Below are 23907 nucleotides of genomic sequence, written 5' to 3' on the forward strand. Positions count from 1 at the left end.
ATAAAGGGCCCTGGAGCTGCTTTTCCGCTGGGGTTTTAATTAGCTGCTTTTGTCGTTGTGGGCATTGACTTCCCAGGGTGGCTTGGCTGCCTCTTTGCTCCACTGTTACTTTTTTGTGTAAAATCCCTTTCCACACAGAGCTGTTATTTCTTAAAAATGATTAGGAGGGTTTTCCTTGTGTGTGAGAGACAGAGAGAGAGAAGGTGGGGGAAATGAGAAAAACCGTGTGTGGGTGAGAGCTGGGGGAAGAGAGAAAGTGTGTGGGAGAGGAGATGTGAATATGTGTGTGTGTGAGAGAATATTTATGTGTCTGTGTCTGCATCGAGGGAAGCAAAAATGTCTGTGTGTGCGTATGGGCACGAGCAGGTTGAGAGAGAGATCCAGCGGAGAGTGAATGACCCGATGCCTCCGTGCTTTTCTCTAGTGGGATTCTAGCAGGAACAATTCCACTGATTTACTTCCAACCCCAGGCACAGGCAGGATGTCCCTGATGGCAGGAGCCCGGCGTCGCTGCAGGCGGGAGGTCAGATCTCACAGCAGCAGCAGGGAAGCAGAAGCAGAAGAGGACAGGGCTGACGGTGGAAGAAGGGACCCACATGGTAAAAAGCAATTTTAAAAGTTTATTGGAAGCCCTTTTAGTTCCAGTTTTCTTTCTAGCCAGAGATTCCCTGTGGGGAATTTTCCCTGGGAGGAAAGCTGTAAGGCTGCCGTGTCTGCAGGACCCTGCGCTCATCATCCCGCAGCGCAGGGCCGGGGCAGAGGCACCTCTGACTGCTTCGCTGTGAGATCACCGGAGGGGCATCGCCCAGAGCCAGCTTTTGGGGTGACTCAGGCCTGGATGGCGAATGTCTGCACAGGGAGGAGATTCGTTACCAGCTGTGCTCGTGGGGCCGGCAGCGCGTCAGTGTAAAACCATCCCCGGGGCGGGACGTGGACGAAGCGTTGCTCATTCAGAGCAGGTAAGAGGCACTTGCTTACTGCAGCTTTGTAGCTGGGTAAGCAGTGCAAACACCCCCCCTGTAAATACAGATCTTCACTCTCCATTTTTCACTTTTCCCCAGGAACAAAACAGGCTTTTCTTTCTTTCTTCCTTTCTTTTTAGGGGGGATGCCTTTTCTGAGCCGTGCTCAGGAACGGCAGATGTGTACATAACATCTCTGCGTCAAAATTATGTAAGGGCTCCATTAACATAAAACTTGCACAGCTGTAAGAACACTTACAAACCCTTCACGTCTTATGCAATTGCAGAGAAGCATGCAAAGAAAGTTAAGTTAAAGGAAAAAAAGGATATGGATTAAATCCATGCTAAATAAACAATAAAAAGACATGAAACCCAATGCCTAAATGCTCTTCCTCTTAAAGGCACAGCTGGCATAAACCAGCTGAATGTCACATTTAACGTGCTCTGATTCTAATAACAACCACACCTTTGTTCGAACGTGCCCTTTGGTGGATCACTCGTCTCTGGGAGGGCTCAAACAAGAGCCACGTCCCCCCGTGCCACGGCACCGCGGGAGCATCACGGCGTCTGCACCGAGCCGCGGGGCTTCCCAAACACGGGGCTCTGCTCCGGGCTCCGGTGTGCCTGGAACAGGCTCCTCATTTTCATCTCCAAGCCACAAAACCGTCTTGATAAGGAAACGGATGACACTCACCGGGAAAGAAGCTGAAATCGGAGCAATACCAAGACTTTACTAATCCAGCAGATCACTTCTGTTGCGGAAATGAGCAGCCAAAGTGACATTTTTTTGGTCTGGACCAAATCAAATGACGCAGAAAAATCAAAGAAAGTTTTAGTGAGTGGTTGCTCCGTGTTTAATGGCTAGGTTGGCAAAGAGTAATAGTGCTTCTGTAGCTACGATAGTCTAAAATAACCAAGGACAAGGTTTGTAGGGAAATACAGTAATTTTTTTTAATTGACTAATACAGCTGAAAAAAAACAGACAAACTTTTAGACTTATAAGCCCTTCTTCAGGACAGAAAAAGAACTCGGAACCTTGCACACAGTTGCTTTGAGCTTAACTTGGTTGTGTCGGTCAGTTATTGAGGTTATTGAGACCCACGGAGCAGAGGGAAGCGTTGGCAGAGGGAGAGGTAATTACACCGATAGCCTCGAGCTGCTTCGGTTGTAGCTACTTTTTTTTGGCGTGGATGTGTCATATTTTACCAGCTGGGTCTCCAGGTGGAAACAGCACTTGCGAGTTGTTTTGAGCAGCGTCCGAGTGGTCTCTGTGCCGCAGCCCCGTGTCGCTCGGCCGCGGGAGGCTCCCGGGCGGCTGCAGCCAGCGCAGATCCTATCTCCCCATCAGGCCTGGAGCTCACAGGCAGCTTCGTGTTTGGGTTTCCATTCACTATTCCTCGGCTTTGGTTTCCAAGACTACAAGCCAACATACAACCCCTCCTCCCACTCCTGTTTTCAAAGAAAGAAAAACACTGTGAAAAGAAGCTACTCGCTTTCTGGGCAGTTTTCAAAGCAGAAGAAAGGCAGCGCTGGGAGCTCCTCGCCCCGTGCACGCCGCAGGCTCTGCTCCAGCCGGGGCTCCCAGCCGGGCTGAGCCGCGGTTCCCGGGGGGCTCCGTCCTTGTGCGAGCAGGGAAGCGCCTTCCCCCCTCTGCAAGCGCAGGGTGTGGAGGAGCAACGAAAAGTTTTTAAGGACAAAATGCAACTGTCAGAGTAATTAACTACCCGAGGCTCCATTCAAAGAGCTTTGCAAATGCTGGTTTTGTTTGGAAATTCAATAGTGGGGAAGGAGCCGTTGGGACCTGCCCTGGGAGCCCACGCTGGCCCCGCTCCCTGGCTGAGGAGGGTGGAGGATCACTGGCACTCAGCTTTGCACGGTCACTTGGGGTCTCACTCGTTTTTGTTCATTTACTTACAGACCAGTCTGCTTCTAACGGCTTCATTTCAACGGGGGCTTCCTTGCCCGGGGAGCCCGTCAGCATCTCCTGCCGGCTCTGCACTCCGGGGCACCCGGGGCTCTTCAGCTGGGGCACGGCGATACTGACACCGGCGTGGGCCCAGGTGGGTGCTCCTTCCCTGGCACAGTGTGTCAGGCGTCGTCCCACCAAGGTCCCTGGAGCCCCACCAGTGCGAAACCAGTCGCTCAGCTGTGTCTGACCACTGCGCCCACTCCAGGAGCTGCCGGCAGCCCCATGCCAGCGTCTGCCAGGGGCCATGAGCCTTGGCACGGTGACAAAGAAACAGGATCTCCAGTGGCTCCCCAAGGGTGTGCAGGAAAAGCTGGGTGGGTGTGTGGAGGAGGAGGGCAGCACCCAGTAGCTCACCACAGCAGGAGCTGGGGCCAGGCTCGATGGGGATGGAGTGGCAGGAGCACCTGCAAAGAAACCAGAGTTAAATGTGATTGCGTGGCTTCGTTTGTGTTAGGAAATAGAGGATGCATCTCAAATTCCTTTTTTTTTTTCCTTTTTGTTTGGGACTTCTGTCCCAGAGCAATGTTACTGTGCTCTTTCCACTGGCAAGTGCTGGGTTTGGGGTGCCCTCTCTCTGCCGGAGGGTTTTCGGTGAGGTTACCCCTGCTTACACCCGTGGTGAACTTGACCTGATATTTGATTTACGTGTCACATCGTCTGCATTCCCATGGCGAATGACCCAGATGCTGCAAACACAAACCACGGCGACTGGGGAGGAGGGTGTGAGAGCGTCGCCGGTCACTGCTCTGCCAAGCGCAGCCAACGACTCGCTCTGGTCACCCCCGGCCCCGCCAGCGGGGCGACAGTTATGGTGCAAGAGCTATTTTAACCCGGCGGTGACTCAGGGCTCACACGTCGTGACTCACCGCAGAGTTTGGTCGTTTGGCTGTTTCGAAGATGCGTCAGGTTCCCCGTGGAGGTGAAGGACGGTGTTTCACGCCGCGGAATGAGCTGCCATTTTTTCAGCTGCCTAAACACGGGCTCGGCAGCTGGGCGTAGGCACAGCATGGCACGGCTTGGCATAGCATGGCACGGCACAGCACCCTCTTCACGTTGCGCTGGGCTTTGCCTTACACCCCGAGAGCTGCAAAGGGCCTTGCGGTGTCCGTGGTGTGGGGAGCCCCATTTCCCACCGCGTTCACAGGCGCGGCGCGAGGAATGCTCACACACCGGCGCTTTACGGGAAAGTTTGATCAAAAAAAAGTATTTCTAAGATGACAGGATGACACACAGGCGTTTAAAGGCATCTCAGCGCTGTGCTGGTCATTGCTGATGCCCAGGGAGCCGCTCACTCGCAGCGCAGGCTTTTTGTGGGTGGGCTCCGAGCCCCAGCCTGGGGGAAGCCGCCCCGGGGTGCTGCGCAGAGCTCATCGATTACAGCAATTAAATCTGTATCGACGCTGCTTGCGCTTGGCCCGGACCCTACGCCAGGAATCGGCTTCTCTGCTGCCTGAAAACATTTCTTTTTTTGGCAGCGCTTTCCAACAAACAGCAAAATCCTCAAGATTTCTTCCTGGCACCGAGCAAAGCGTTTCTGCAGGGATTGATTTGCTCTGTTGCGATTCAGAGAAAGGCAGCCCCCGCTTCCAGGAATCCCGACGAGCACAGGTTGTTCCCAACGCTGCGCACAGGGCACCCCCTGCCCGCACCCACCCTGGGGGACCCGGGGATGCCCTTTCCCGGCTGCAGCCACCACTCCCTGTGTGGCACAGGGTGCCGGTGCCCTCCCCACGGGCGGTGGGTGCGTGGGTGGCCCTGGGTGCCCCCGCGGACCCCCAGGTGTGTGGGTGCAGGCAGGGATCGGGGGGGGGGGGGGGGGCCCGGAGGGGCTCTGGGGTGCGGCGGTGCCCGTGCGGGGCCGCGGCAGGTCCCCCACGCTCTGCCCTCGCACCGGGGGGGTGCCCCGGGGGCGCCGGGGCCGGCTCTGCGCTGCGCCCCGGGGCCGCGCCGCGCCGTGCCAGGCCGATGCCGTGGGAGGCGGCGGGGGCGGCCCCGCGCTAATTGCATAAGCGGGACGTCAATGCCCGCGGGAGGCGCGGGGGGAAGCGCGGGAAGATGGCGCCCCGCGCCCTGCCCCCGCCGCGCCCCGCTCCCCGCCGCGGGCCCCGGCCGGGCGGCCGCTGACCCGGCCCGGCGGCGCCGGAGCGGCGGCGGCGGCGCCAGCGGTAAGGGCAGCGCCGGGGGAGCCCGGGGCGGGGGCGGCGGGCGCGCAGCCCGGCGGGAGGCGCCCGGGGCGGCGGGGCCGGGGCCGGGGCCGGGCGGGCCGGGCCGCAGCGCCTTTGAATGAGCCAATGGCGGCGGGGCCCGCGGCCGCCGCTCCCGGGGCTGCTCCCGCCCGGCAGGTGCTGCCGGACCCGCCGCTCCCCCCGGGGGGGCTGCCGGGGGCGGCTCGCTGCCCCCCGCCGCCGCTTGCCCGGCTCGGGAGCGGCGCGGGAGGTCCCGCCCGGGGCGGCGGGGCGCGGCGGGAGCCGTGTGTGTGTCCCCCTCCCCGGTCCCGCAGCCCCCGGCCCCGCGGCGCTGGGTGGGCGCGGAGCTGCCGCCGGTTTCGCAGCCGCTGCCGGGTGCGCGGCGCCGGGGACATGTCGCAGCTCGCTGCGGCCGCTCCCGCCGGCCCCGCTCCCGCAGCAGCTCGCGGGTTTTTTTCGGTCGCAGCCGGTTTACCGTAAGTTTGATCGGCTCTGCCCGTCCAGGCTGCGCTCGGGAACGGGCGGGTTGGCCACAGCCCGGTCCGGGCTGAGCTTAGGGCACGGGGAGGATTCACGCGTGTGGCCGTGACGGGAGCGCGAAGGGGGAAAAAGTGACTTTTGGGTTGTGTTAGTGCTGCCCGTCCGGGATGGCTGCGGGGCCGGTGCTGCCCGTGAGCGCGGTCCGGCCACCTTGTGCACCCCAAACTTCACGGCAGCGAAACTCGGCTGCTCGGTCTCGCTCGCTGCGCGTGGCGCTGCCGTTTGCCCGCTCGTGCGGTGGTCCCGTTGGGTTGGGAGCTCGTGGAACTGCCAGGAAATTGTGAATTAAAAACCACATTAAGTTTAAAGCTGTTACCCCTCACGTGGCCCTTCCCGAGGCTGAGCCTGTGCAGGCCTGTGCCGTGTCCCTGCGCCCCGTGGCAGGGTGGCTCCGTGCCGCGGGAGCCGAGGTAGTCGGGGGGTTAATTCACTCTTGCTCAAGAGCAGCAAAGATTGTGGCTGCTCCCTCTGGTTTCACCTAAGTGACCCGTGGACGAACCTGCCTCATCCATGCTCGTTTTGTGGGTCCTGAGCACCCTCTGGTGAGGCTGAACCAGCCCCGAGCTCGGTGCTCCCTGCAGAACCCTCCAGGATGCCGCGTTCGGCCGATGGGTGCGTTGTGTCGCGGCGCGATGGCGGGGTGACAGCGTGTGCGTCCCCTCCAGGCTCTGCTGATGGAGACCGCCAAGCTCAACCCCATCATCCGGGATGTCTACGCGGCCGCTGGCCGTGTCCAGCAAGCACCGGCCGCCGCCGCGGCGCGGAGGGGCAGCAGCTGCCGAGAGCTCATGGTCAAGCTGACGGAGGGGCAGTACGTGCTGTGCCGCTGGACTGACGGGCTCTATTACCTCGGGAAGATCAAAAGGGTAAGGTGGGCACCCAAAAGGGTAACGTGGGCACCCAAAGTGTAGCTAGCGCTGTTCCCTGGGTCGGCTCCTGGCTCACAGGGGTCCTGGGCCTGGGCTGCAATGCATCTTTGGTCATCAGGGCACTTTGGGTTGATGTCCTGCCCCTGGGTATCACACCCCAAACCCGCCTTCCCGCAGCCCCGAGCGGTCACGGGGAGGTGCTGGGAACGGGAGCTGACACCCGGCGGTTCTCCCCGCAGGTGAGCGGCTCCAAGCAGAGCTGCCTCGTCACGTTTGAGGACAACTCCAAGTACTGGGTCCTCTGGAAGGACATCCAGCATGGTGAGTGCTGCCCCATCCTCCCTTCCCACCGCCGTGCCGGGGGTCCTTCCCGGTGCCGCTGTGCCTCGCACGTCTCTGACTCTGCCATCCCCGTCTCCCAGCCGGCGTCCCCGGGGAGGAGCCCAAGTGCAACGTCTGCCTGGGAAAGACGTCGGGCCCCATGAACGAAATCCTCATCTGTGGGAAGTGCGGGCTGGGTGAGTGCGGGCGCGGCGCCGCGGGGGCGAGGGTCTGGCCAGCCCGGCAGCGCTAACGCCGAGCCCTCCCGCAGGTTATCACCAGCAGTGCCACATCCCCGTGGCGAGCGGTGGCGAGGGCCCGCTGGGGACGCCGTGGTTCTGCCGCCGCTGCATATTTGCCCTGGCCGTGCGGGTGAGTGGGGCTGCCTGGGGCGACCAGCCCTTGGTGCAGGGGTGCAGGATGTGTCCCCCCACCGAGCGGCTGTGCTGACCCCATCCCGCTCGGTCCTGCAGAAGGGGGGTGCCCTGAAGAAGGGAGCCATCGCCAAGACGCTGCAAGCCGTCAAGATGGTGCTGTCCTACAACCCCGACCTGCTGGAGTGGGACTCCCCGCACCGCACCAACCAGCAGCAATGCTACTGCTACTGCGGGGGCCCCGGCGAGTAAGCCCCCGCCTGCTGGGAGGGCTGTCGTGTTGGGTTCTGTGGGGAAAAGCATTTGCAAAGGCAGGTGGGAGCAGGCTGGGAAGTTTTCCCCACCAAGAGGGAAGTCCTCAGCTTGCGGGGCATTGCCCTGGGGCTGGCAGCATTGCTGCCCACGCTGCCTCTGCCCTCCCTCTCTGCTCGCTCCCGGAGGTGCCGTTTGCACCCACTTCAGTGGCTGCAGAAAATGCAAGTTAGGGCCAGGCTGTCCCTCCCTGGCTGGGGGGTCTGTGCCTGGGAGGGGGCCGGGGCGGTGGCTGCTGCACACTGCCCTCGCCATCACCCACCTCCTCTCCCTCCCCAGGTGGTACCTGAAGATGCTGCAGTGCTGCCGCTGCCGGCAGTGGTTCCACGAAGCCTGCACCCAGTGCCTCAACGACCCCATGATGTTCGGAGACCGGTATGTCCCTTCCAGACTGCGCTGGGCAGGTGCTGGACGTCCGAGCTGGCTTCCTAGGGGGTCTCGTGCACAGACACGTCCCCAGTCTGTGTCTCCGCAACCTGGCTGTGGCACTGGTGCAGACCAGCCGCCCCCGGAGCACTGTCCTCACCCTGACCCGTCCCCAGGCCCCGCAGGGCTGTGGGGATGACCCCCACCCCCAGCACTCCGCTCCCCGCTGTTTTCCAGGTTCTACGTGTTTTTCTGCTCCGTATGCAACCAGGGACCCGAATACATCAAGCGCCTGCCCTTGAGGTGGTAAGGAACGGCCCTGGCTCCTTTGGGACGTGCTGGGCTGGCTGGTGCCGGGTGCTGCTGAGCCCTTGCCTTGGGGCCAGCCCCAGAGCCGGGTTTCGGTGTTGCGAGAGCATCTCCCACTGATCCCAGTGTGGGTGCAAAGCTCAGGGTGGGCAGCGGAGCCTCCAGCCGCTCACATCTCCATGACCCGGCACGTGTAAAAACCCCCCAGCACAGACTGGGTTGTTACAAGACAGTGTGTTTTCACGTGGGTAAGAGCTGTCCAGCTCCTGTCCCTCACTGCAGCCAGAGCACAGGGCTGGGGCTCGTTAAAAAGCTGGGAAGCCGGGCGTTCCTCCTGGGAGCAGCACGTCCTCCAGCTCGCGGGCTCGGGGCTCTCGGCGTTTGGGGTTCCTCCTGGCTGTGGGCAGTGTCCCACCCCTCCCCAAAGCTCGGGGGATGCCGTCCTGGCCATGGTGGCATCCCCTGGGATGCGTGTCCAGGCCAGGCTTGCTTCCCCGTGGGGTGTGGGAATGGTCCCGGCTTCCAACGAGAAGGTTTTGGGAGGGTCGTGCTGGGGCTGCGCTCGGGCAGCGCTGGCGGAGCGGAGCATCATGGTGGGCACCATCCTGCCAGGGAGAGGGGGGCTGCTCACCCTCTTGTCCTCTGCTCCCGCAGGGTGGATGTCGTCCATCTCGCCCTCTACAACCTGGGCGTGCAGAGCAAGAAGAAGTACTTCGACTTTGAGGAGATCTTGGCCTTCGTGAACCACCACTGGGATCCGCTGCAGCTCGGGAAGGTAAAAACGCGCAGCCCAGGCTCGGGCTGGAGAGCAACCGTGGGGAGGGAGCGGTGCCACCGGGGACGTCAGTCACAGACAGTTGTCCCCGACGCCTCGGCTTGGAGGGGCCAGATCCTCCTTCCCCGACTGGCAAAGGGGGGTGCTGGTGGTGAGGCGGTGGGGCAGTGAGCTCTGCCCCGCGGGTGGGTTGCCCTCCCCTCGTAGCAGCCACCGACCCCGCGGTGTGTTTGTGTGTTGCCTGTTGGGAACGGGTCGGAGCTTTGGGCGTGCTGCTCCCCGTGGCCGAGCTGGCTGGTCCTCAGAAGGAGCTTTCAAAGACCTGCCTGGTTTCTCTGGGTGGGCAGGAGCGCCCGGCTCGGGGCGTTTGCACCCGCTGGGAACACGTGGCAGCTGCTGTGTGCTGGTCACCCACCCCGGGATGGCCCCTGGGCAGAGCCGAGGGACCTTTCCTGGGGCTGGGGCACGGCTGGGGCGGGCGGGGGGTGAAGGGTGGACAGGGACGTGCCGTCTCTCTGCAGCTGACGGGCACCCCGGTCTCCGAGCGGGGCCCCCACCTCCTCAACGCGCTCAACAGCTATAAAAGCAGGTGAGCCCCTGCCTCGGGGACGGGGCGGGATGCGGGGTGCTCCTGCGGCCCCCCCGGCTGAGGGCTGCATCCTCCCCGCCAGGTTTCTGTGCGGGAAGGAAATCAAAAAGAAGAAATGCATCTTTCGCCTGCGGATCCGTGTCCCGCCGAACCCCCCCAGCAAGGTGCTGCCAGAGAAGGCCCCCGGCGCGGCCGAGAGCGGCTCCTGCGACCTGAAGAAGAGGGGAAAAAGCAAATACAGCCACAAGGACAGGTGAGCGGCCAGATTGGCCCGGGCACCCCCCCGGCTGCAGCGCCCCGTGCCCGCGCTGCCCTGGGGTGCCCCGGCAGCCTCACCCCCCTCCTCGCCCCGCAGCCTCCTGCCGCGGCAGCTCCAGCAGCAGAAGCGGCGAGCGGCGCGGCGCAAGAGGGCCAAGTTCCTGCTGGAGGACGCCATTCCCAGCGTGAGTCCTTCACCCCCTCCTCTGCGTGTCCCCCCCGGGCCTCAGCAGGCGGCTGGGACCCCTCGGCCCCATCCCTGGGGGTCCCCACAAGGCTGCCCCGCTCCTGCGGGCAGGGAGAGCCCCCGTCCCTCGCCCTGGGGTTTGCAAACGCGCTGTGCCCAGCCCGCGACCCGGGGACTGTGGGAGGGGGTGCGGTGGTCCTGGGGCAGGGGGGGCCGCTGCCAGGGCTGTGGGCAGCTCTGCAGTGACGGGTGACCTTGTTTTTGTGGCACAGAGTGACTTCACCTCTGCCTGGAGCACCAACCACCACCTGGCCAGCATCTTCGACTTCACGCTGGATGAAATCCAGAGCTTGAAAAGGTCCGTGCGGCTGCGCCCGGGGGTGTGGGCGGCAAGGGGGGGGGGGGGGGTTTAAACGCCCAAGGGCGAAGGCAGGGCTGGGGAGGTGGTGGGGGGCCGCGGTGCCCCTTGGGCCAGGCCGGGGCCAATGCTCCATCCCGTCCCCAGTGCCAGCTCGGGACAGACTTTCCTATCGGACGTGGACTCCACGGACGCCGCCAGCACCTCGGGCTCGGCCACCACAAGCCTCTCCTACGAGTCCAGGTGAGGGCTGTGCCCCTCGCCCCCTTCCAGAGGGGTCCTGGTGGCATGGCCAGGGGGGCAAGGGGTTGCCCCTCTCCCTCCCACAGCACCCTCGTGTCCTGGCACAGGGATGTCCCACATCAGGGACCCTTTCCTCCTTGCCTCGCAAAACGGGCTGGTGGTCCCAAAGCGGGGTTGCCTCGCTGGGCGCGTGGGCTCGCCCGAATTCCCGGCGTGCTCCCTTGAGGCTCGTGGGGCGGCGAGCACGGCCAGCGCAGTGTGGGTCACCTCACCCCTCCTCTGTCCCCTCCCTGGCAGCCAGAGGACCGTGGGCAGCCGCAAGCGCAAGCTGGCAACCCCAGCCTACGCCTCGGCGGGGGCGAAGAGGAGAGGCGGGGAGGCGGGCGGGCGCCCGGCCGGGGGCACCCCCGAGGGCAGCGACGTGACCTGCGGCCCCGACCGGCCGGACGACGGCATCGACAGCCACACCTTGGAGAGCATCAGCGAGGACGACTCCTCGCTCTCCCACCTCAAGTCCTCCATCAGCAGCTACTTCGGGGCGGCGGGCAGGCTGGTCTGCGGCGAGAAGTACCAGGTGCTGGCGCGGCGGGTGACGCTGGAGGGGAAGGTGCAGTACCTGGTGGAGTGGGAAGGCACGACCCCGTACTGAGCCCTGCCAGCCCCCGCGCCTCTCCCAGAGCCAAACCAGAGATGGGGGTGACGGGGAAGCCCCTCGCCGTGAAGCAGAGGAGGGACCCTCCGCGCTGGGGGTCCCGGCCGGGGCCAGCTCCCTGGGAACCACCACGGGTGGAGGCAGCGCCCGAGCCGGCGCCGGCAGCAGAGCTGCCCGGGGGTGACCCCCCAGCCTTGCCGCGGTGGGGTTTTTATTTTAACCGTTGTTATTTTATTGGCTGTGTATATGCAAAGAGCGTGGCCCAGCCGCGTGTTCCCGATGGAGCCTCTGGCCGAGCCCGAGGCACCGTCACGGTGGTGGTGAGAGCAGCGAGCGGGTCTGGCCCTTCCAGAAGGGTCCCCCCGGCATGGCCGGGCACCCCGGGGAAGCCCCTTTGGGGGCACCCCACAACTTGCTCACGCAGACAGACATCATGCCAGTCCCCAGCACACCCGGACTCATCCCCACGTCTAAGCCTTACAGAGCCGGTGTTCGGGGTTTTCCTCCTCCTCAGAAATCCGTTCATTAAAGGAATGTGGTTTGTTTTAAATGGGGGGAAAAAGCCCCATAACCAGCCCACACATGGCCAGCTTTCGCAGCCACGGGGCAGATGTACGTGGTTGCTCTCGTCCCGCGGCCTGGACGGCGTGTGATGATGCACCAGCTTCGGTTCCCTGTTCTGACAATCACGGTCTGGAAGAGATCAGCCAAAAGATACGCCCTTGCCTTAAAACCACCGCGGGCACCTCACAGACTGGAGCCCGAGGCCTTTATTCCCACAGGAATCCTCGTCCTGAATGTGCCAAACAAGCAGACAGACCAAAAAAAGGCTGGAGAGGACAGTAGGGGCATGGGGAGGGGGTTGTACTGGGGTCCCCGCGACCATCCCCGTGGCCTCGTGGCTGTGCCTCGCTGGAGGGCAGCTATGCTTTCTGTTATTGGGGTAACGTTGATTTTTGTGAGCGCATGGGGTCAGTTTGTCTGCAGAAGAGAAGGGCAGCCCCCTTCTGTAACTAAAGCAATACTGCCGGGTTGTTCAGGAGCAAAGCCGTCGTCTTTTTAAAAAAAAATTCTAATATCATCAGACATTTGTTAGATTTATTTTTTTTTTCCTAAAAGAGAAAGATCTATATTTTTAATGTTGTCCTCCTTGTCTCTCCCCCCTCACTGCCGTGGCTGTCCCAGGGTGGGGACAGAGGGTGGGTGATGCCAGGGGGGCTGCGTGGTCCTGGTCCATCACACCCCCTGTCCCTGGAGCCCCATCGTTTGTACGTGCGCTGGCGGGAGCTGCCGACCCGAGGGTGACCTGAGGAGCTGCTTTGTTGAACAAGGGCTTAAAATTTGTTGGTGTGATTGGTGTGAAGGAGGGGTTTGCCCGTTGTTTTAATTCATAGCAGGCGCCAGCCCTGTGCGTGGCTGCGAGGTGACGATGCCGGTGGTGATGCCTCGTGGGGCCGTGGTGCAGAGCAGCAGCTTCTCTGCAGCCCCGGGATGTGCCCGCGTGGTTCGGGCTGGGCGTGAGCTGCTTCGGTGCCCATACGAGGAGCTGGAATATTTGGCTCAGCAGGTAAAAGCATTTTCACTCCTTTCTGCCGAGTTCCTGGGATCGTGCAGCCGGTGGTGGGCTCGGTGGAGACGTTGTTGGCCGCTTGTGAGGTGCAAGGTCTGGGAGAGGAGGCTCTGTCCAGCTCCAGCCATGAGATGGTTTGAGCTGAGCGGGGTCAGACGTGCCTTGGGGAGAGGTGCTTGGCACCCTCGGGGTCTGCATCTGGGCTCACCCGGAGGGGAGCGTCTCCGGAGGGACCCTGGGAGATGTGCTGCTGGGTCCCAGCATCCTGGCAGGGATGGGTGCTCCTGCAGCCAGCTGGGTCACTCCCCGTCCCACCTTGTCACCAAAGCATTGCCTAAAGTCTTTCACGAGTGCCTACGAAGCCCTTGTTGCTGTCCGAGTTGCTGCCTGGGGTTATTAACCCCAAACCGGGGTTATTCCTGCGGGATGCACCAACGGATGTTGCACTCGCGGGAGCACCCACGACGCGTGGCCCCGGGTGCCCTCCTCTCCCTCTCTTCTCCATCTCCTCTCCTCCTGGCCTCTTGCAGAGAACTGAATGTGGAGCCTTCAAAAATATTTTTGTTGCAGAGTATATTTTGCGTTAGCTGTGATAGATGTTATAACGACTCCGTGCACCTTCTGAAGATCTATGAGTTCTGGTTGCTGCTTGTAATGAGCAACTCTTGTTATACCCAAGTTGTAATTAATATGTCTGATGTACAATTAAAAAGTCTTTTTTTTCTAACATCACTGGTTCTTTGTAGTATCAGGATTATCGAGTCTGGGCGCAGGGGGTCAGTGTGTGCTCCTGGGCAGGTGCCCAGTGCCCACCATGACACAGCTGGTGCCGCCGGCTCGTGCCCTGTGCCAGGGTGAGGTGTGCCCTCGCCTGGAGAGATGCTGCTGTGGAGCATGAGAGTGGCAGAAGGATGCGAAGGGGTGAGCGTGGGCGCAGCCCAGTGGGGTGTGGGGACAGCGGGGGACAGGGACACCCCTTGCAGTGATGGGTTTTGCCAAGAGGGGCTGCCCTCACTCGCAGTCCTCCTGATGGGTGAGGTCCCAAATCGCCCCATCTGCTTAATCTTAGCCTAAAACTTGCACGTGGTGCAACGTACCCCTGACAGGGCTAAACAGAGCTGAGCTTTGGGTCCCTGTTTCTTGGGATTTAGCACTGAAAAGTTTCCTGCTCTCAGAGCTCAGACTATTTTCCCTCATCTTCTCTCTCCTGTGCCTGCGAGCCTTCCCCACGTTAACTCTGATGGCTGATGGGGCCACACAAGCTCACAGGCACAGCTCAGTACCTGCAAAACGCCCTGTACCACCTATCCACGAGCACGAGACGAGCCAGTGGGAGCCAGCGGAGCATCACTCAGCGTCAGGCTGGAGAGAGCCGCTGCAAACCCACCACGAGCCCTTCCTCCTGCCCTGCTCGCTGCGCCCGCAAACTGCCACAACACGGGAGCCTGCCCAGGTAAGAAACACTCCTCTTTATTCCCTTCCCAGTCACATAAATAATATTATTCCATAAGTTATGTCCTATTATACTATTAACATGAGCATCTTTTTACGAGGTTAAACGTGGCGCGGGTAGAAAGCCACCGGTCAGGCGTGGGGAGGGGACGCAGGGCTGGGGCTGTGCGGCCCCGCGGCCGGGCGATGCCCTGGTCCTCCTGGCACACGATTTCCCTGAACTGGCCGTGGCTGTTGCCCAGCTCAGCCCGGCTCTCCCCAGCTCGGTGGGTAGGGCAGCATCGGTGCAGCGGCCTCTGGTAAATGCTTGCAGTGTCTGCTCCAGTTTGCTGTTCCCTTGGATTTCGTACGTTGCGTGACAGCAGGAGAGGGTGTGAGCAGGCGCAGAGGGTGTGAGCAGGCGCAGAGGGTGTGAGCAGGCGCATCGCGGGGTGCCCGGCCACATCCTGCTGCCTCCGGGCTGGGGAAGCAGGAGGCAGAGCGGGGCAGGATGCTGCGGGGAGCAGGGGGGCCAGGCGGGGTTTCAGGCGCTGGCTGTGGGGACACACGGGAGGGCTGCCGGGGGCTGCCAGGCCATGGCTACCAGCTGGCACTTGCTGCTGGGGGCCTGAGACAGCCCCCAAGTGCTGCAGTGTCCTGACACGAGCATCTCTGCGCGTCCTCAGCTGCAATGCTGCAACAGCCCTTGGTGCATGTAGCCCTTCCCCGCTTCAGCCTCCACCACCTCCGGGCTGCTCGGTGCTCCCTGGAGCACAGGGTCAGGCTGAGGAGGGGGTGGTTGGAGTGCAAATGAAATTCCCAATCCCGAGCTTCTGTGTCATAGCAAACCTGTGAAGATAGAAGCTGCCTCCCTGCGTGTGCGTAGCTCCTGCCTGCGCAGGGAGGCCAGCGTGGCTCAGCACGTCTCCCCTGGTCTCCCCGCAAGCGAGGTGCTTTCTGTGCTTTTCAGTCAGTCCCGTGGGACGCTTTCCTCTATCCATTTGAGGTAGAGAGGGTTTCCTTGGTCAATAGGCAGGCTGATGATTTCAGGAATTTCGAAGGGATGGATGGATCTAAAGTGGAAACAGGCGCAGAGGAACAGTGTCACCAACCGCCCCGCTCGCAGGCGCAGGAAGCCGAGGGCCCCGCTCCCAGGGGTGCGCCCCAGCCCTGCCCCACGCTCTCCGCTGACTTCAAAGTACCCGCATCTTCTTTTGGCCACGTGAGAATTTTGCTTTGAGTTTGGGGTTTACCACAGCCAGCAGCTGACTGCCAGGGGCCCCGGCCCAACGCTGGCTGTGCTCACCACTCGCTGCTTGGGAAACGCAGGAAATCCTGCCAGGAGGCAGCCAGGGAATAACCTGTGTTGGGAGAGGGAGAATCCCTCCTTGTACCCAGTACGGAGGGGCTGGTTGAAGCCCAACAGTTGATATACCTGCCAGCCTTTTTTTTTTTTGCTGATGCCATCTCTGTTTTTTTCTGGCTCACAAGGTACAGCAGGAGCACTTAAACCCTCCCTGGGTGGGAATGGGCTGAAGGAACCTGACTCCCAAAGCCTGAGCATGCAGCGTACCTTGGATAGGGAACCGAGTGCTCCCGCAGAGCCAGAGCCTCACCTGACGTAGTCGGACAGTTCGTCTATTTTGGATGTCCTTGTTTTCACTAACTGTGGAGAGAAAAAAACAAAACAAAACAAAGCAAAAACCAGGGGAGAAGTAAAGGGGAGGGAGCAATCCTGCATGCACAGTGCCACCGCACCCATCCAGCACGGCTGGCGCCCAGCAGTGCGATAGGAGCCCTTCCCGGGCTCTTTGCTTGGAGATGTCCCACGTGGTGGCAGGATGAGGGGCACTGCCACCCCCAGCCACCACTGCCATGCCTGCAGGTGGGTGCTCGGGGTCCCTGGGTACTGTCCCAAATCTCACGCAGGTTGGTGCCACCCTCCCCAGACCACCCTGCGGCCCCTTTTGGCTGGGGCTGTCTGGGACGGGGATTTTTGTGACATGAGGAATTGTCACTTACCAGCAGTATTTCAGTGGATTCTTCCAGTTCCCCTTTCCAGAAATACCTAGATTTAAAAGAAAAGAAGCATCAGCAAATACAGTTCTGGGTGCAGCCACGCTGATTCCCCTGGGTGGTTTAGTTTCCCTGCTCGGTGCTTTCCACACCTGGCCGTTCCTTTACAAAGTGGTGCTCAGGAAGCATCACTGGCCCCCAAAGTCTGCTGTGCACATGACTGAGCACCCTGGATTTACAGACCAGAGCCTCTTTGGCTGTGCTAGCCTCAAGAGAGCTGCCCAGGGGGGACAGCAGGGCAAAGGAAGTGGGACTGGGGTGGCCACGGGGGACTGTGTGGTGGTGGCCCCGCTCCAAGCAGCAGTCAGGGGATGGTGCCTGCAGGGATGGTGGCGTGGCTGCAGCTGGAGGCAACGTCATGCTTTTTTCCTCTCTTTCCCTGCAGGAGAGGAGATGTACTTCTCCTGAGTCAGATATGACCTTTCAAAACATTTATGTTGACAGGAGGCCATCGTGATCTCATCTGCGCGCCGGGTTCCTGCGCGAGGAGGCATCCGGAGGCGTCGTGGGGTCTCCTGAGCGGGGGCACGGAGGAGGAACCAGCTGGAGCAGGCAGGGCTGTGCGTGAGCAACTCTGCTCTGGCCCTTGGGGCTCGTAGGGAACCAAACGTAGGGGGAAGACAGGGGTTAGTGGGTTTGCCATATCTCAGCAGCCTCAGAGAGCCTGGGGGGTGCCCTGTGAGGAGCCCTGTGAGGAGCCCCTCTTGTGTATCTCAAGGTCAAAGACACTGTTCTTCCTTGCTGAAAGCGCTGCTTTATATTGCACAGGCCTTTTCTGGTCCCTATCTTAGCTTCTTTTTAGATCCTCTAAAAAATGGCACTATGTCCTCAAGACCATAAATCACTGTGTTCTTTGCTAGGTCTCCGTGTAGCTCAGTAACCAATAAATAAGTGGTCCCCACCGGCAGTCGGAGCATCTGCCCTCCTTAATAAGCTCAGTGCACTTTGCACGGGTGAGGATCAGCTCTAGCAACAACAAACAGACCCAGCAGCCTTCTGGAAGCTGCCTCCTCTCCCTGGGGCTGTGGGGTGTCCATCTCCTCCTTCCCCCCCTGGGAGCCCGGGCTCGCCTGCTCCGCTGGGCAATATTCAGCCCAACTTACAAGGCCAAGCTCTTCGGCAGGATGGTCACGTAGGCAGCCAGCTTCTTATCCATGATGGCCCTGGGTGAGACAGGACGGGGAGTTAGTGCCTGTCCCCAGCTCGCTGCGGCTCAGTGCTCACCCCCAGCCACGGGGACATTCCCTTGTGCTGCCCCTGACCGCCAGCACCAGCTTTGACATTGGAGCAGGGGGAGTTGGGGTTAATTATTACTCAGGGAAAGCAGAGGCAAAGGTGACCTCCAGCTGGAGCTGCTTCAGCTCAGGTCCTTCTGGCACGGCCCTGGGACCGTCCCCACTGTCCCCCCCACCTTGGTGGTGCTCCTGGCTCGGAGCAGCACGCGGGACCTGTGCCTCACACGGTGCAAAGACCCTGCCCGGCGTCAGCCCTGTGCCCACCTCGCTGTGGGGACACCAGGGCAGGGGCTGAGCTGCGGGGCTGCGAGAAGCGGGGCTGGGATGGATGCCAGGGGGTTTGTCTCCCAGTCATGTATTTATGCTGTCAAACTGTGCCTCTTCCTCGCACAGCAGACTAAATGTGGATCTTGTTAAATTAACAACATCGAGGTTTTTCTACCCAAAACGTCCTAGAAATCTGAAGCCCAAATAAATTCCTTCCCTCTGGCTGCCTCCTTTAGTTGTGGGCTGATTTGTTATTGCAGAGCTGCTTGGGTCTGCCAGCAGAAGTGATATCTGAGTGATTAAAGAGCACCGAAGCAATCTCAGGGTGGATTTTTAGAAGAGAGAGAGGTCAAATGATGTGTTTTCTGACCACAGCAATGTCTGGGCCCTTCTCACAGGGGTGGCAGCTGCGTCCCTCTCACAGGCAGCTCTGCGAAAGGCGCTGCACTAGTGCCTTCACCTTCAGTTTTCTTTAACACTGGCCTCACCGGGCATTACTTTGCACCCAAGTGCTTTGACTATGCAAACATTTAACCTCTAGATGACCTTGAACTGCAGAGAAGGCAGTTGTTAGATACAACAACCTGTAAAAATTAACCCTTAGTGAGCTAAAGTATTAAAACCATTCTGATTAACTTCTGTTAAATTCTCTGTCTGGCTGTAGACGTTTATACCTTGCAACTACGAGCGTGAGGCAAAGGTGCCCTCGTGGGGCTGCTGCAGGGCAGGGAGGAATCAGGAGCAGCCCTTCCTGATGATCCTACAGCGTCTTGCCACTCCAGCAGTGCACTGGAGAACCAGCTCCTGGGCCCAGGTAACTCATGGGTGCAGTGTTTAAACACAGCAAGGCGACTGAGATGGACTTGTTGCTGCCGATGGCTTGGAGGAGCTGCTGCCTGAGAGGACAGCCATCCGAGGAGGCTCTGGCTTGTTTGCTCTCACCACGTGTAGCCAGTTCTAGGCATTTAATGCTTGTAAAGCATCTTGAGTTAATCTGTGGACCAACAAACTGCAGCAGCATGAGCAGAGATACCCCTGCTGCGTTTATCATGTCGAACACATGGCACAAATCATTTTGTTTTTGCTGCCTGCAACTTCCAAGTCACTTCAGCGCAGGAACGTTTTGATTTGGGTGAGTACCTTCTAATTGCTTCTGCTCTGTCCCACTACGCTGTGATCTGAACTGAGATGCTGAACTTTGTGCTAGCAAGCTGAGCAGAAACGAGCAGCCACCATGGGAGTGGGAAACATAAGAGGTGAACGTGATCTGTGGAAAAACATCTGCATAATACATGATATCTTTGGGTTGGGTGCTTAATGTGTGTTTCTTTGTCCCTGCCTCACAATAGGATCTGCATTGAGACAGATGAAAAATTAATAAGCAGAAAAGCAAAGAAAATGATACGTGCAAATCTAAGGCAGAACTGGAGGCTGACAGGCTGCTCGGGTGTTAGCTAAGTTATGGGAGGTGCAATGGCCACACCATCCAGCCCAAAGGGGTCAACTTCTCACAGCAGGCGCAGGGGAGAGACTAGATCTCCAGTGTGGACTCAGGATTTCTCTTGAGGATTTTAGGTTAATAGTAATTCAGATAAACTGGGTTAGAACTGATGCAATGAACAAGCCAGATGCTGAATTCTGCCTGCAGCTAATCTGCTTTCACAAACACTCAACTCCTCTTCCTTAAAAACAGTAGAAAATTTCAGTTTGACCACTGAGCAATGTAAAGGAAGAATAAACAGGACAGCACCAGGAAAATGCTGGGTGGGAAAATAAGTGTAGAAGCCCTGTGTTGTGCTTTACAACCATGTCTCATTCATCCAAATTCCATAGCAAAGGAATAATTACTCCACCAGTAAAAATGCAACCAAAGTACACACATCTCAGCAATGGGGAGTGATTTATTTCCTCTCCCTTCCCTGCAAGATAAGGAACAAAGAGTGGAAAACATTTGCAGAGCTGTTAAGATGAAGCATGTTCAGGAACTGAGGGCTCTTTTCACCAGCCATGCACAGTTACCCCTTTTTTCAGAAGACATCAAGCGGTGCAGATATTATTCTATTCGAATTTCTTAATACAGTTGCAGTATTTAAGGTGACACAAAATCCCTTTCAGTAGCCGGTCGGTTCCTGAAGGACTGTTTGGGAACAGTTTACAGAAGATGGAGAGTTTTTGGCAAGCAGCAGTGAAAACGGCACAAGAGGTGTTGCAGGAAACTTAATGGTCCATCATAAACATTTCCTTAGTCAACACAGCTTCAGTACTTTGAACAAACCATCTATTGAGTCAGGGACTGACGGGTATGTGAAAGAAACCTCTGCATGCAAAATATCATGCAAAGTATCTCATACATTAAAAGAGAGGGGGGGAAAATTAAAGGTAAAGCCCTCCTTCCCTGAAGTTTGGCTGGTGAGCAGAGTGCAGCCTTCCAGGTGGTACCTCACAAGGGCCTGTTCTGGGTTTGCTGTGGACCACTTCAGTCTCCTATTTATTTTCATGGCAGTGTACTGTGCTTTGTCCCTCTCATAAACACCTCGCCTGGAATTTGTTATCTGTGTTGTTCTAGAGAAGAAAGACTGTGGCAGATCAGAGAACATGGGGCTGGGAACTTGAGGACCCAGAAATTTAGGGCCATGGCTTTAAAAAGGGTCTTGAAAAGGAAAAGCAGTGGAATAAACTGAGAATTGGTTTGATGTTACTGTGGCACTGACTTCAGAGGCAATGGTCAGCTCTCTTTTAGAAAGCACAGCTCTTGGTAGGTGGGTATGTGGTACAGAGAAAAAGAGTGTAAGAGAAAAGGAGCACGGTGGTGGCAGAAGTGCAAAGTGCAGAGAAGTACAGCTCCTCCGAGGGACAGGAGCTTTCTTCCACAGGAGGCTGCTTTGAACAATTCAAGCAGGGGAAGTGTCTCTGTACCTTGCAATATCCTTGGCAATCTGCTCGTTGAGACAGTTGATGAAGGCAATGGAGTGGGTCCCAGGGACGTAGCTCCCGGTGACGGCAGAGTGCAGCTGGAGAGCGAGACTCCTCAGCACCGGGTACATCAGCAAAGACAGAGTCACCACCTGAAATTAAAAATACACGAGCGATGATGTTAGGTGACATACTGCATTGTGTGGAACTAAGCATCTGTGGCTCAAGGGAAGCCTCCAGTCTCCTTTCTTTCAACATCCCGGTAACACCAGTTGCAATTTAAGTGAAAACATGCTCATGGGGAGATTCATTCCTCTCCAATGGGGCCAATCTAGTACTTCTTTCCTGCTGAGGACACATCCTGCCGCCATCCTTTGGCTTTGTGCCCAGGGTGATGCATGTCCACCCCTCTGGGAAACGGTGGGCACGGGACCTTCTGCTTCCCCGGGGACGTGGAAAGGAGGGGAGCAGTATTTTGGGTAGGGGTAGGGATCTGGCCATGCGAAAGAGATTTAGGCTGGAGCCTGATGCGGGACTGGAGCCACGGGAAGCCTGGGGTGATATAGTCAATGCTGGGACCTGGAGAGCTTTCATCCTGCCCTGCCAGCCTGGGACGATGACTGTTTTCTGCTGACAGATGCTTTGCAGCCCACCCAGGCTATGATACAGACTCGCATAGCAGGCAAGGGGGGATAAGACTTAAATGGAGGTTTTACTTTCATTTAATCTTAATTATGTGATACTAATAGGACACTGAAATTGGATCCTTTTGGGCACAGAAATCCTAATGGACACAGCCCAGGTCTGTAGGGCTGTCTCTGTCCGACTGGGCTGCAGAAAACAGCAACGTGCTCTCCAGGGCCTGGCAGCGCAGTGGCAACAAGTTGGTTTTGCTGTACGTGAGATGCTGTTCCTGGCCAGCCCCTGAGCTGCTCTGGGTACTCACGTGCCATAAACACCATCACTTAACAATATAGAATTATCTCAGCAGGGACGTTGCTGGAATAGCCAGGTTAATTTCCTGTGCTGAGTAATAGCTGAAGGATGGTGCCCGTACCCAGGGCGCAGCATTCGCTGCCTCTGCACAGCTGCTCTGCCCTTTGTCTTTTGTCTTGTTTTTGAAATAAACAGCATCTGGCCCTTATTCAACTACAGTGATAAAACAATCCTTATAAGACCAAGAATATATTCCTTTTTCTCCCTTATTTCCACCCTCCTTTGTTCTCTGAAAAACCTCCCATTACAGGGCCAATGTCAGAGGGGTTCGTTTTTTTTTTTTTAAAGATCAAATTTAAAAAAATCTCACTTGTCACCACAAACCCGGGAGCTCTTTTCCGTTTGGAAGATGGCTGATGTGCTATATTGGTTGTCTCCTCTTTTCCAATCCATTTGAGGAAATACTCTTTGTTATCACAAGGTTTCTCATAATAATTTTTAGAGCTTCTTTTGTGCTCTTCTTTCCACTAAGCCATTTAACAAATATTATGCAACAAATCCCAGAAGCTACTCAGAGAGTTACAAGCCAAACAGAGCTATGCTGGTGTATCTATTTTTTCCAGATTAGAATGTAATCATGCTCCCTGCTCAGGAAGAAAAAAAAATCTGACCTGTTCAGCATGGTGATCATTAATCTTCTTAGAAGATATATATGCATGTGATGAGGAAATCCCCTTGAACATTCGTGACTGAATATTAGTACAGCAGTGACCACCCTCTTAGTTTTGGGGGTTTTTTCCTTTTTTTTTTTTCCTGAAAATAAAGATAAAAGCTCCCCTTTTTCTTTTTTTTTTTTTTTTCAGAATAATCGTATTTGCCAAAGGATGGTGCAAAAGTGAAGGAGTGAAACTTCAGCATTCCTATCTGATAAACAGAATAAACTCATGATTGCCAAAATGTTGAAGTAAACAAAACCGACAAACCTGCTGTGAGATTTTAAGTGTTTCACCAAAAAGCACTGACCAGCAAAATGATAGATGAGTTTAGAGAGACTAAGATTTCTGCAAGATTTATTTTGGCTTTGGTGAACTAAAAACAGCTTTAGGGTTTAAAATTACCATGTTAGGACTTTTTGCTTAGTTTTGATGAGTTCTGTACAAAAAAACCCCCACCAAACCAACCCCAAACACAACTTGTGGCAATCTTGAGTATGCTGTGAGCTTCCTCAGCGCAAGTGGAAAAAAAACCTCGTAAGAAATCTGCTTTGCTCTCTGCAGGGGCTGAGAATACATTCCTCCTGCATGAGCTTTTTTGTCCCTTTTAATGCAGAGGTTCCCTTATAAAGGTATGGACAGAGGCATTTCCACGGCTGCCTGGGTTCGCACCCGCCACTCTCCCCAGTGGGTCACCCGCGTCCCCCCAGCCCTGGCAGCGCCGCAGGGCTCCCACTTACCAGCAGCAAGGTGCCACGGCCCGGGCGCGGGCAGCCCTGGGCAGCGGGCAGCCCTGGGCAGCGCTGGCTCAGCCACTCCATGGCCCCGGCTGGGCGAGAGGCTGCGTCCCCTCCAGCCCTCCACCTGCTCTGCCCTGAGCTGGGCAGGCTGCCCGGGAAGGCTGCCCGCAGCCAGCACTAACTCCTCCTCCTCCTCGTCCTCCCCGGCTGCCTGCGGGCTGGTACCCGCCTGCCTGCCCCACTGCGGGGCTTGGGCATGGCCCCATGGGCCCACGGCGTCCCCGCCGCGCTCCTGCCTCCCCACAGACCCTGCCACGCTGAGCCCGAGCAGCCAGCCCGCCTGCCTGCAGGCAGCTCCGAGCCGAGCCGGGGTGGATAGATGCTGGGACATGGCACCCCCAGAAGCAGGGTCAAGGCCATGAGTGAGGGCAAACACACGCTGCCAGCAGCATCGGTGTGGTCACCAAAACTGTCTGCACCAACAGCTGCTGGAAAAACCTCTCCTTCCAGCGTCAGCACTGGGATGCACTGGGAGGACAGGTGGTGCTCTGAGGCACTTGCTGATACCATTTGGCACTTTTGCTTTAATTTTCCCATCTATAAAGCAGTTATTTTCTCAGATGTAATATTGTTGGGGCTCTGTGCTCTTTGCATAGAAACTACTAGAAAGCCGGTAAGTCCTGTTGTGGTGTTTGGGCCTCAAACGCTGCTGTAAGCAACCCAGTGCAGAGGAGCAGAGCTCCAGCCTGTCTCACGC

General features: G+C 58.1%; 2 protein-coding genes across 3 annotated transcripts; one reads left to right on the forward strand and one right to left on the reverse strand.

Annotated features, from left to right (window-relative positions):
• The first annotated feature begins 6330 nt into the window (after positions 1-6330).
• PHF19 (PHD finger protein 19) lies at positions 6331-12316 on the forward strand. The gene is made up of 14 exons (XM_068414044.1): positions 6331-6522; positions 6765-6846; positions 6948-7043; positions 7118-7218; positions 7320-7468; positions 7812-7907; positions 8136-8204; positions 8862-8982; positions 9504-9571; positions 9654-9824; positions 9927-10014; positions 10289-10374; positions 10522-10617; positions 10915-12316. Exons 1-14 carry the CDS (start codon positions 6331-6333, stop codon positions 11264-11266), a joined length of 1767 nt encoding a protein of 588 aa, XP_068270145.1. The 3' UTR covers positions 11267-12316.
• A 1993-nt stretch (positions 12317-14309) lies between these two features.
• Positions 14310-23263, reverse strand: LOC137670891 (protein CutA homolog). Of its 2 annotated transcripts, XR_011049368.1 has the most exons (7): positions 23151-23263; positions 20765-20913; positions 17450-17509; positions 16293-16338; positions 15887-15936; positions 15120-15343; positions 14310-15036 (listed from the first exon to the last, which is right to left on the reverse strand). XR_011049368.1 is itself a non-coding variant. In XM_068414045.1 (6 exons), exons 1-6 carry the CDS (start codon positions 23229-23231, stop codon positions 15241-15243), a joined length of 489 nt encoding a protein of 162 aa, XP_068270146.1. In that variant the 5' UTR covers positions 23232-23263; the 3' UTR covers positions 14310-15240. The 2 variants fall into 2 exon arrangements, 1 of the variants encoding a protein (XP_068270146.1); XM_068414045.1 differs by having other exon boundaries at positions 14310-15343.
• Between the last annotated feature and the right edge of the window lie 644 nt (positions 23264-23907).

The sequence above is a fragment of the Nyctibius grandis genome, chromosome 16 (genome assembly GCF_013368605.1).
Source record: "Nyctibius grandis isolate bNycGra1 chromosome 16, bNycGra1.pri, whole genome shotgun sequence".
NCBI classification, from domain to species: domain Eukaryota; kingdom Metazoa; phylum Chordata; class Aves; order Nyctibiiformes; family Nyctibiidae; genus Nyctibius; species Nyctibius grandis.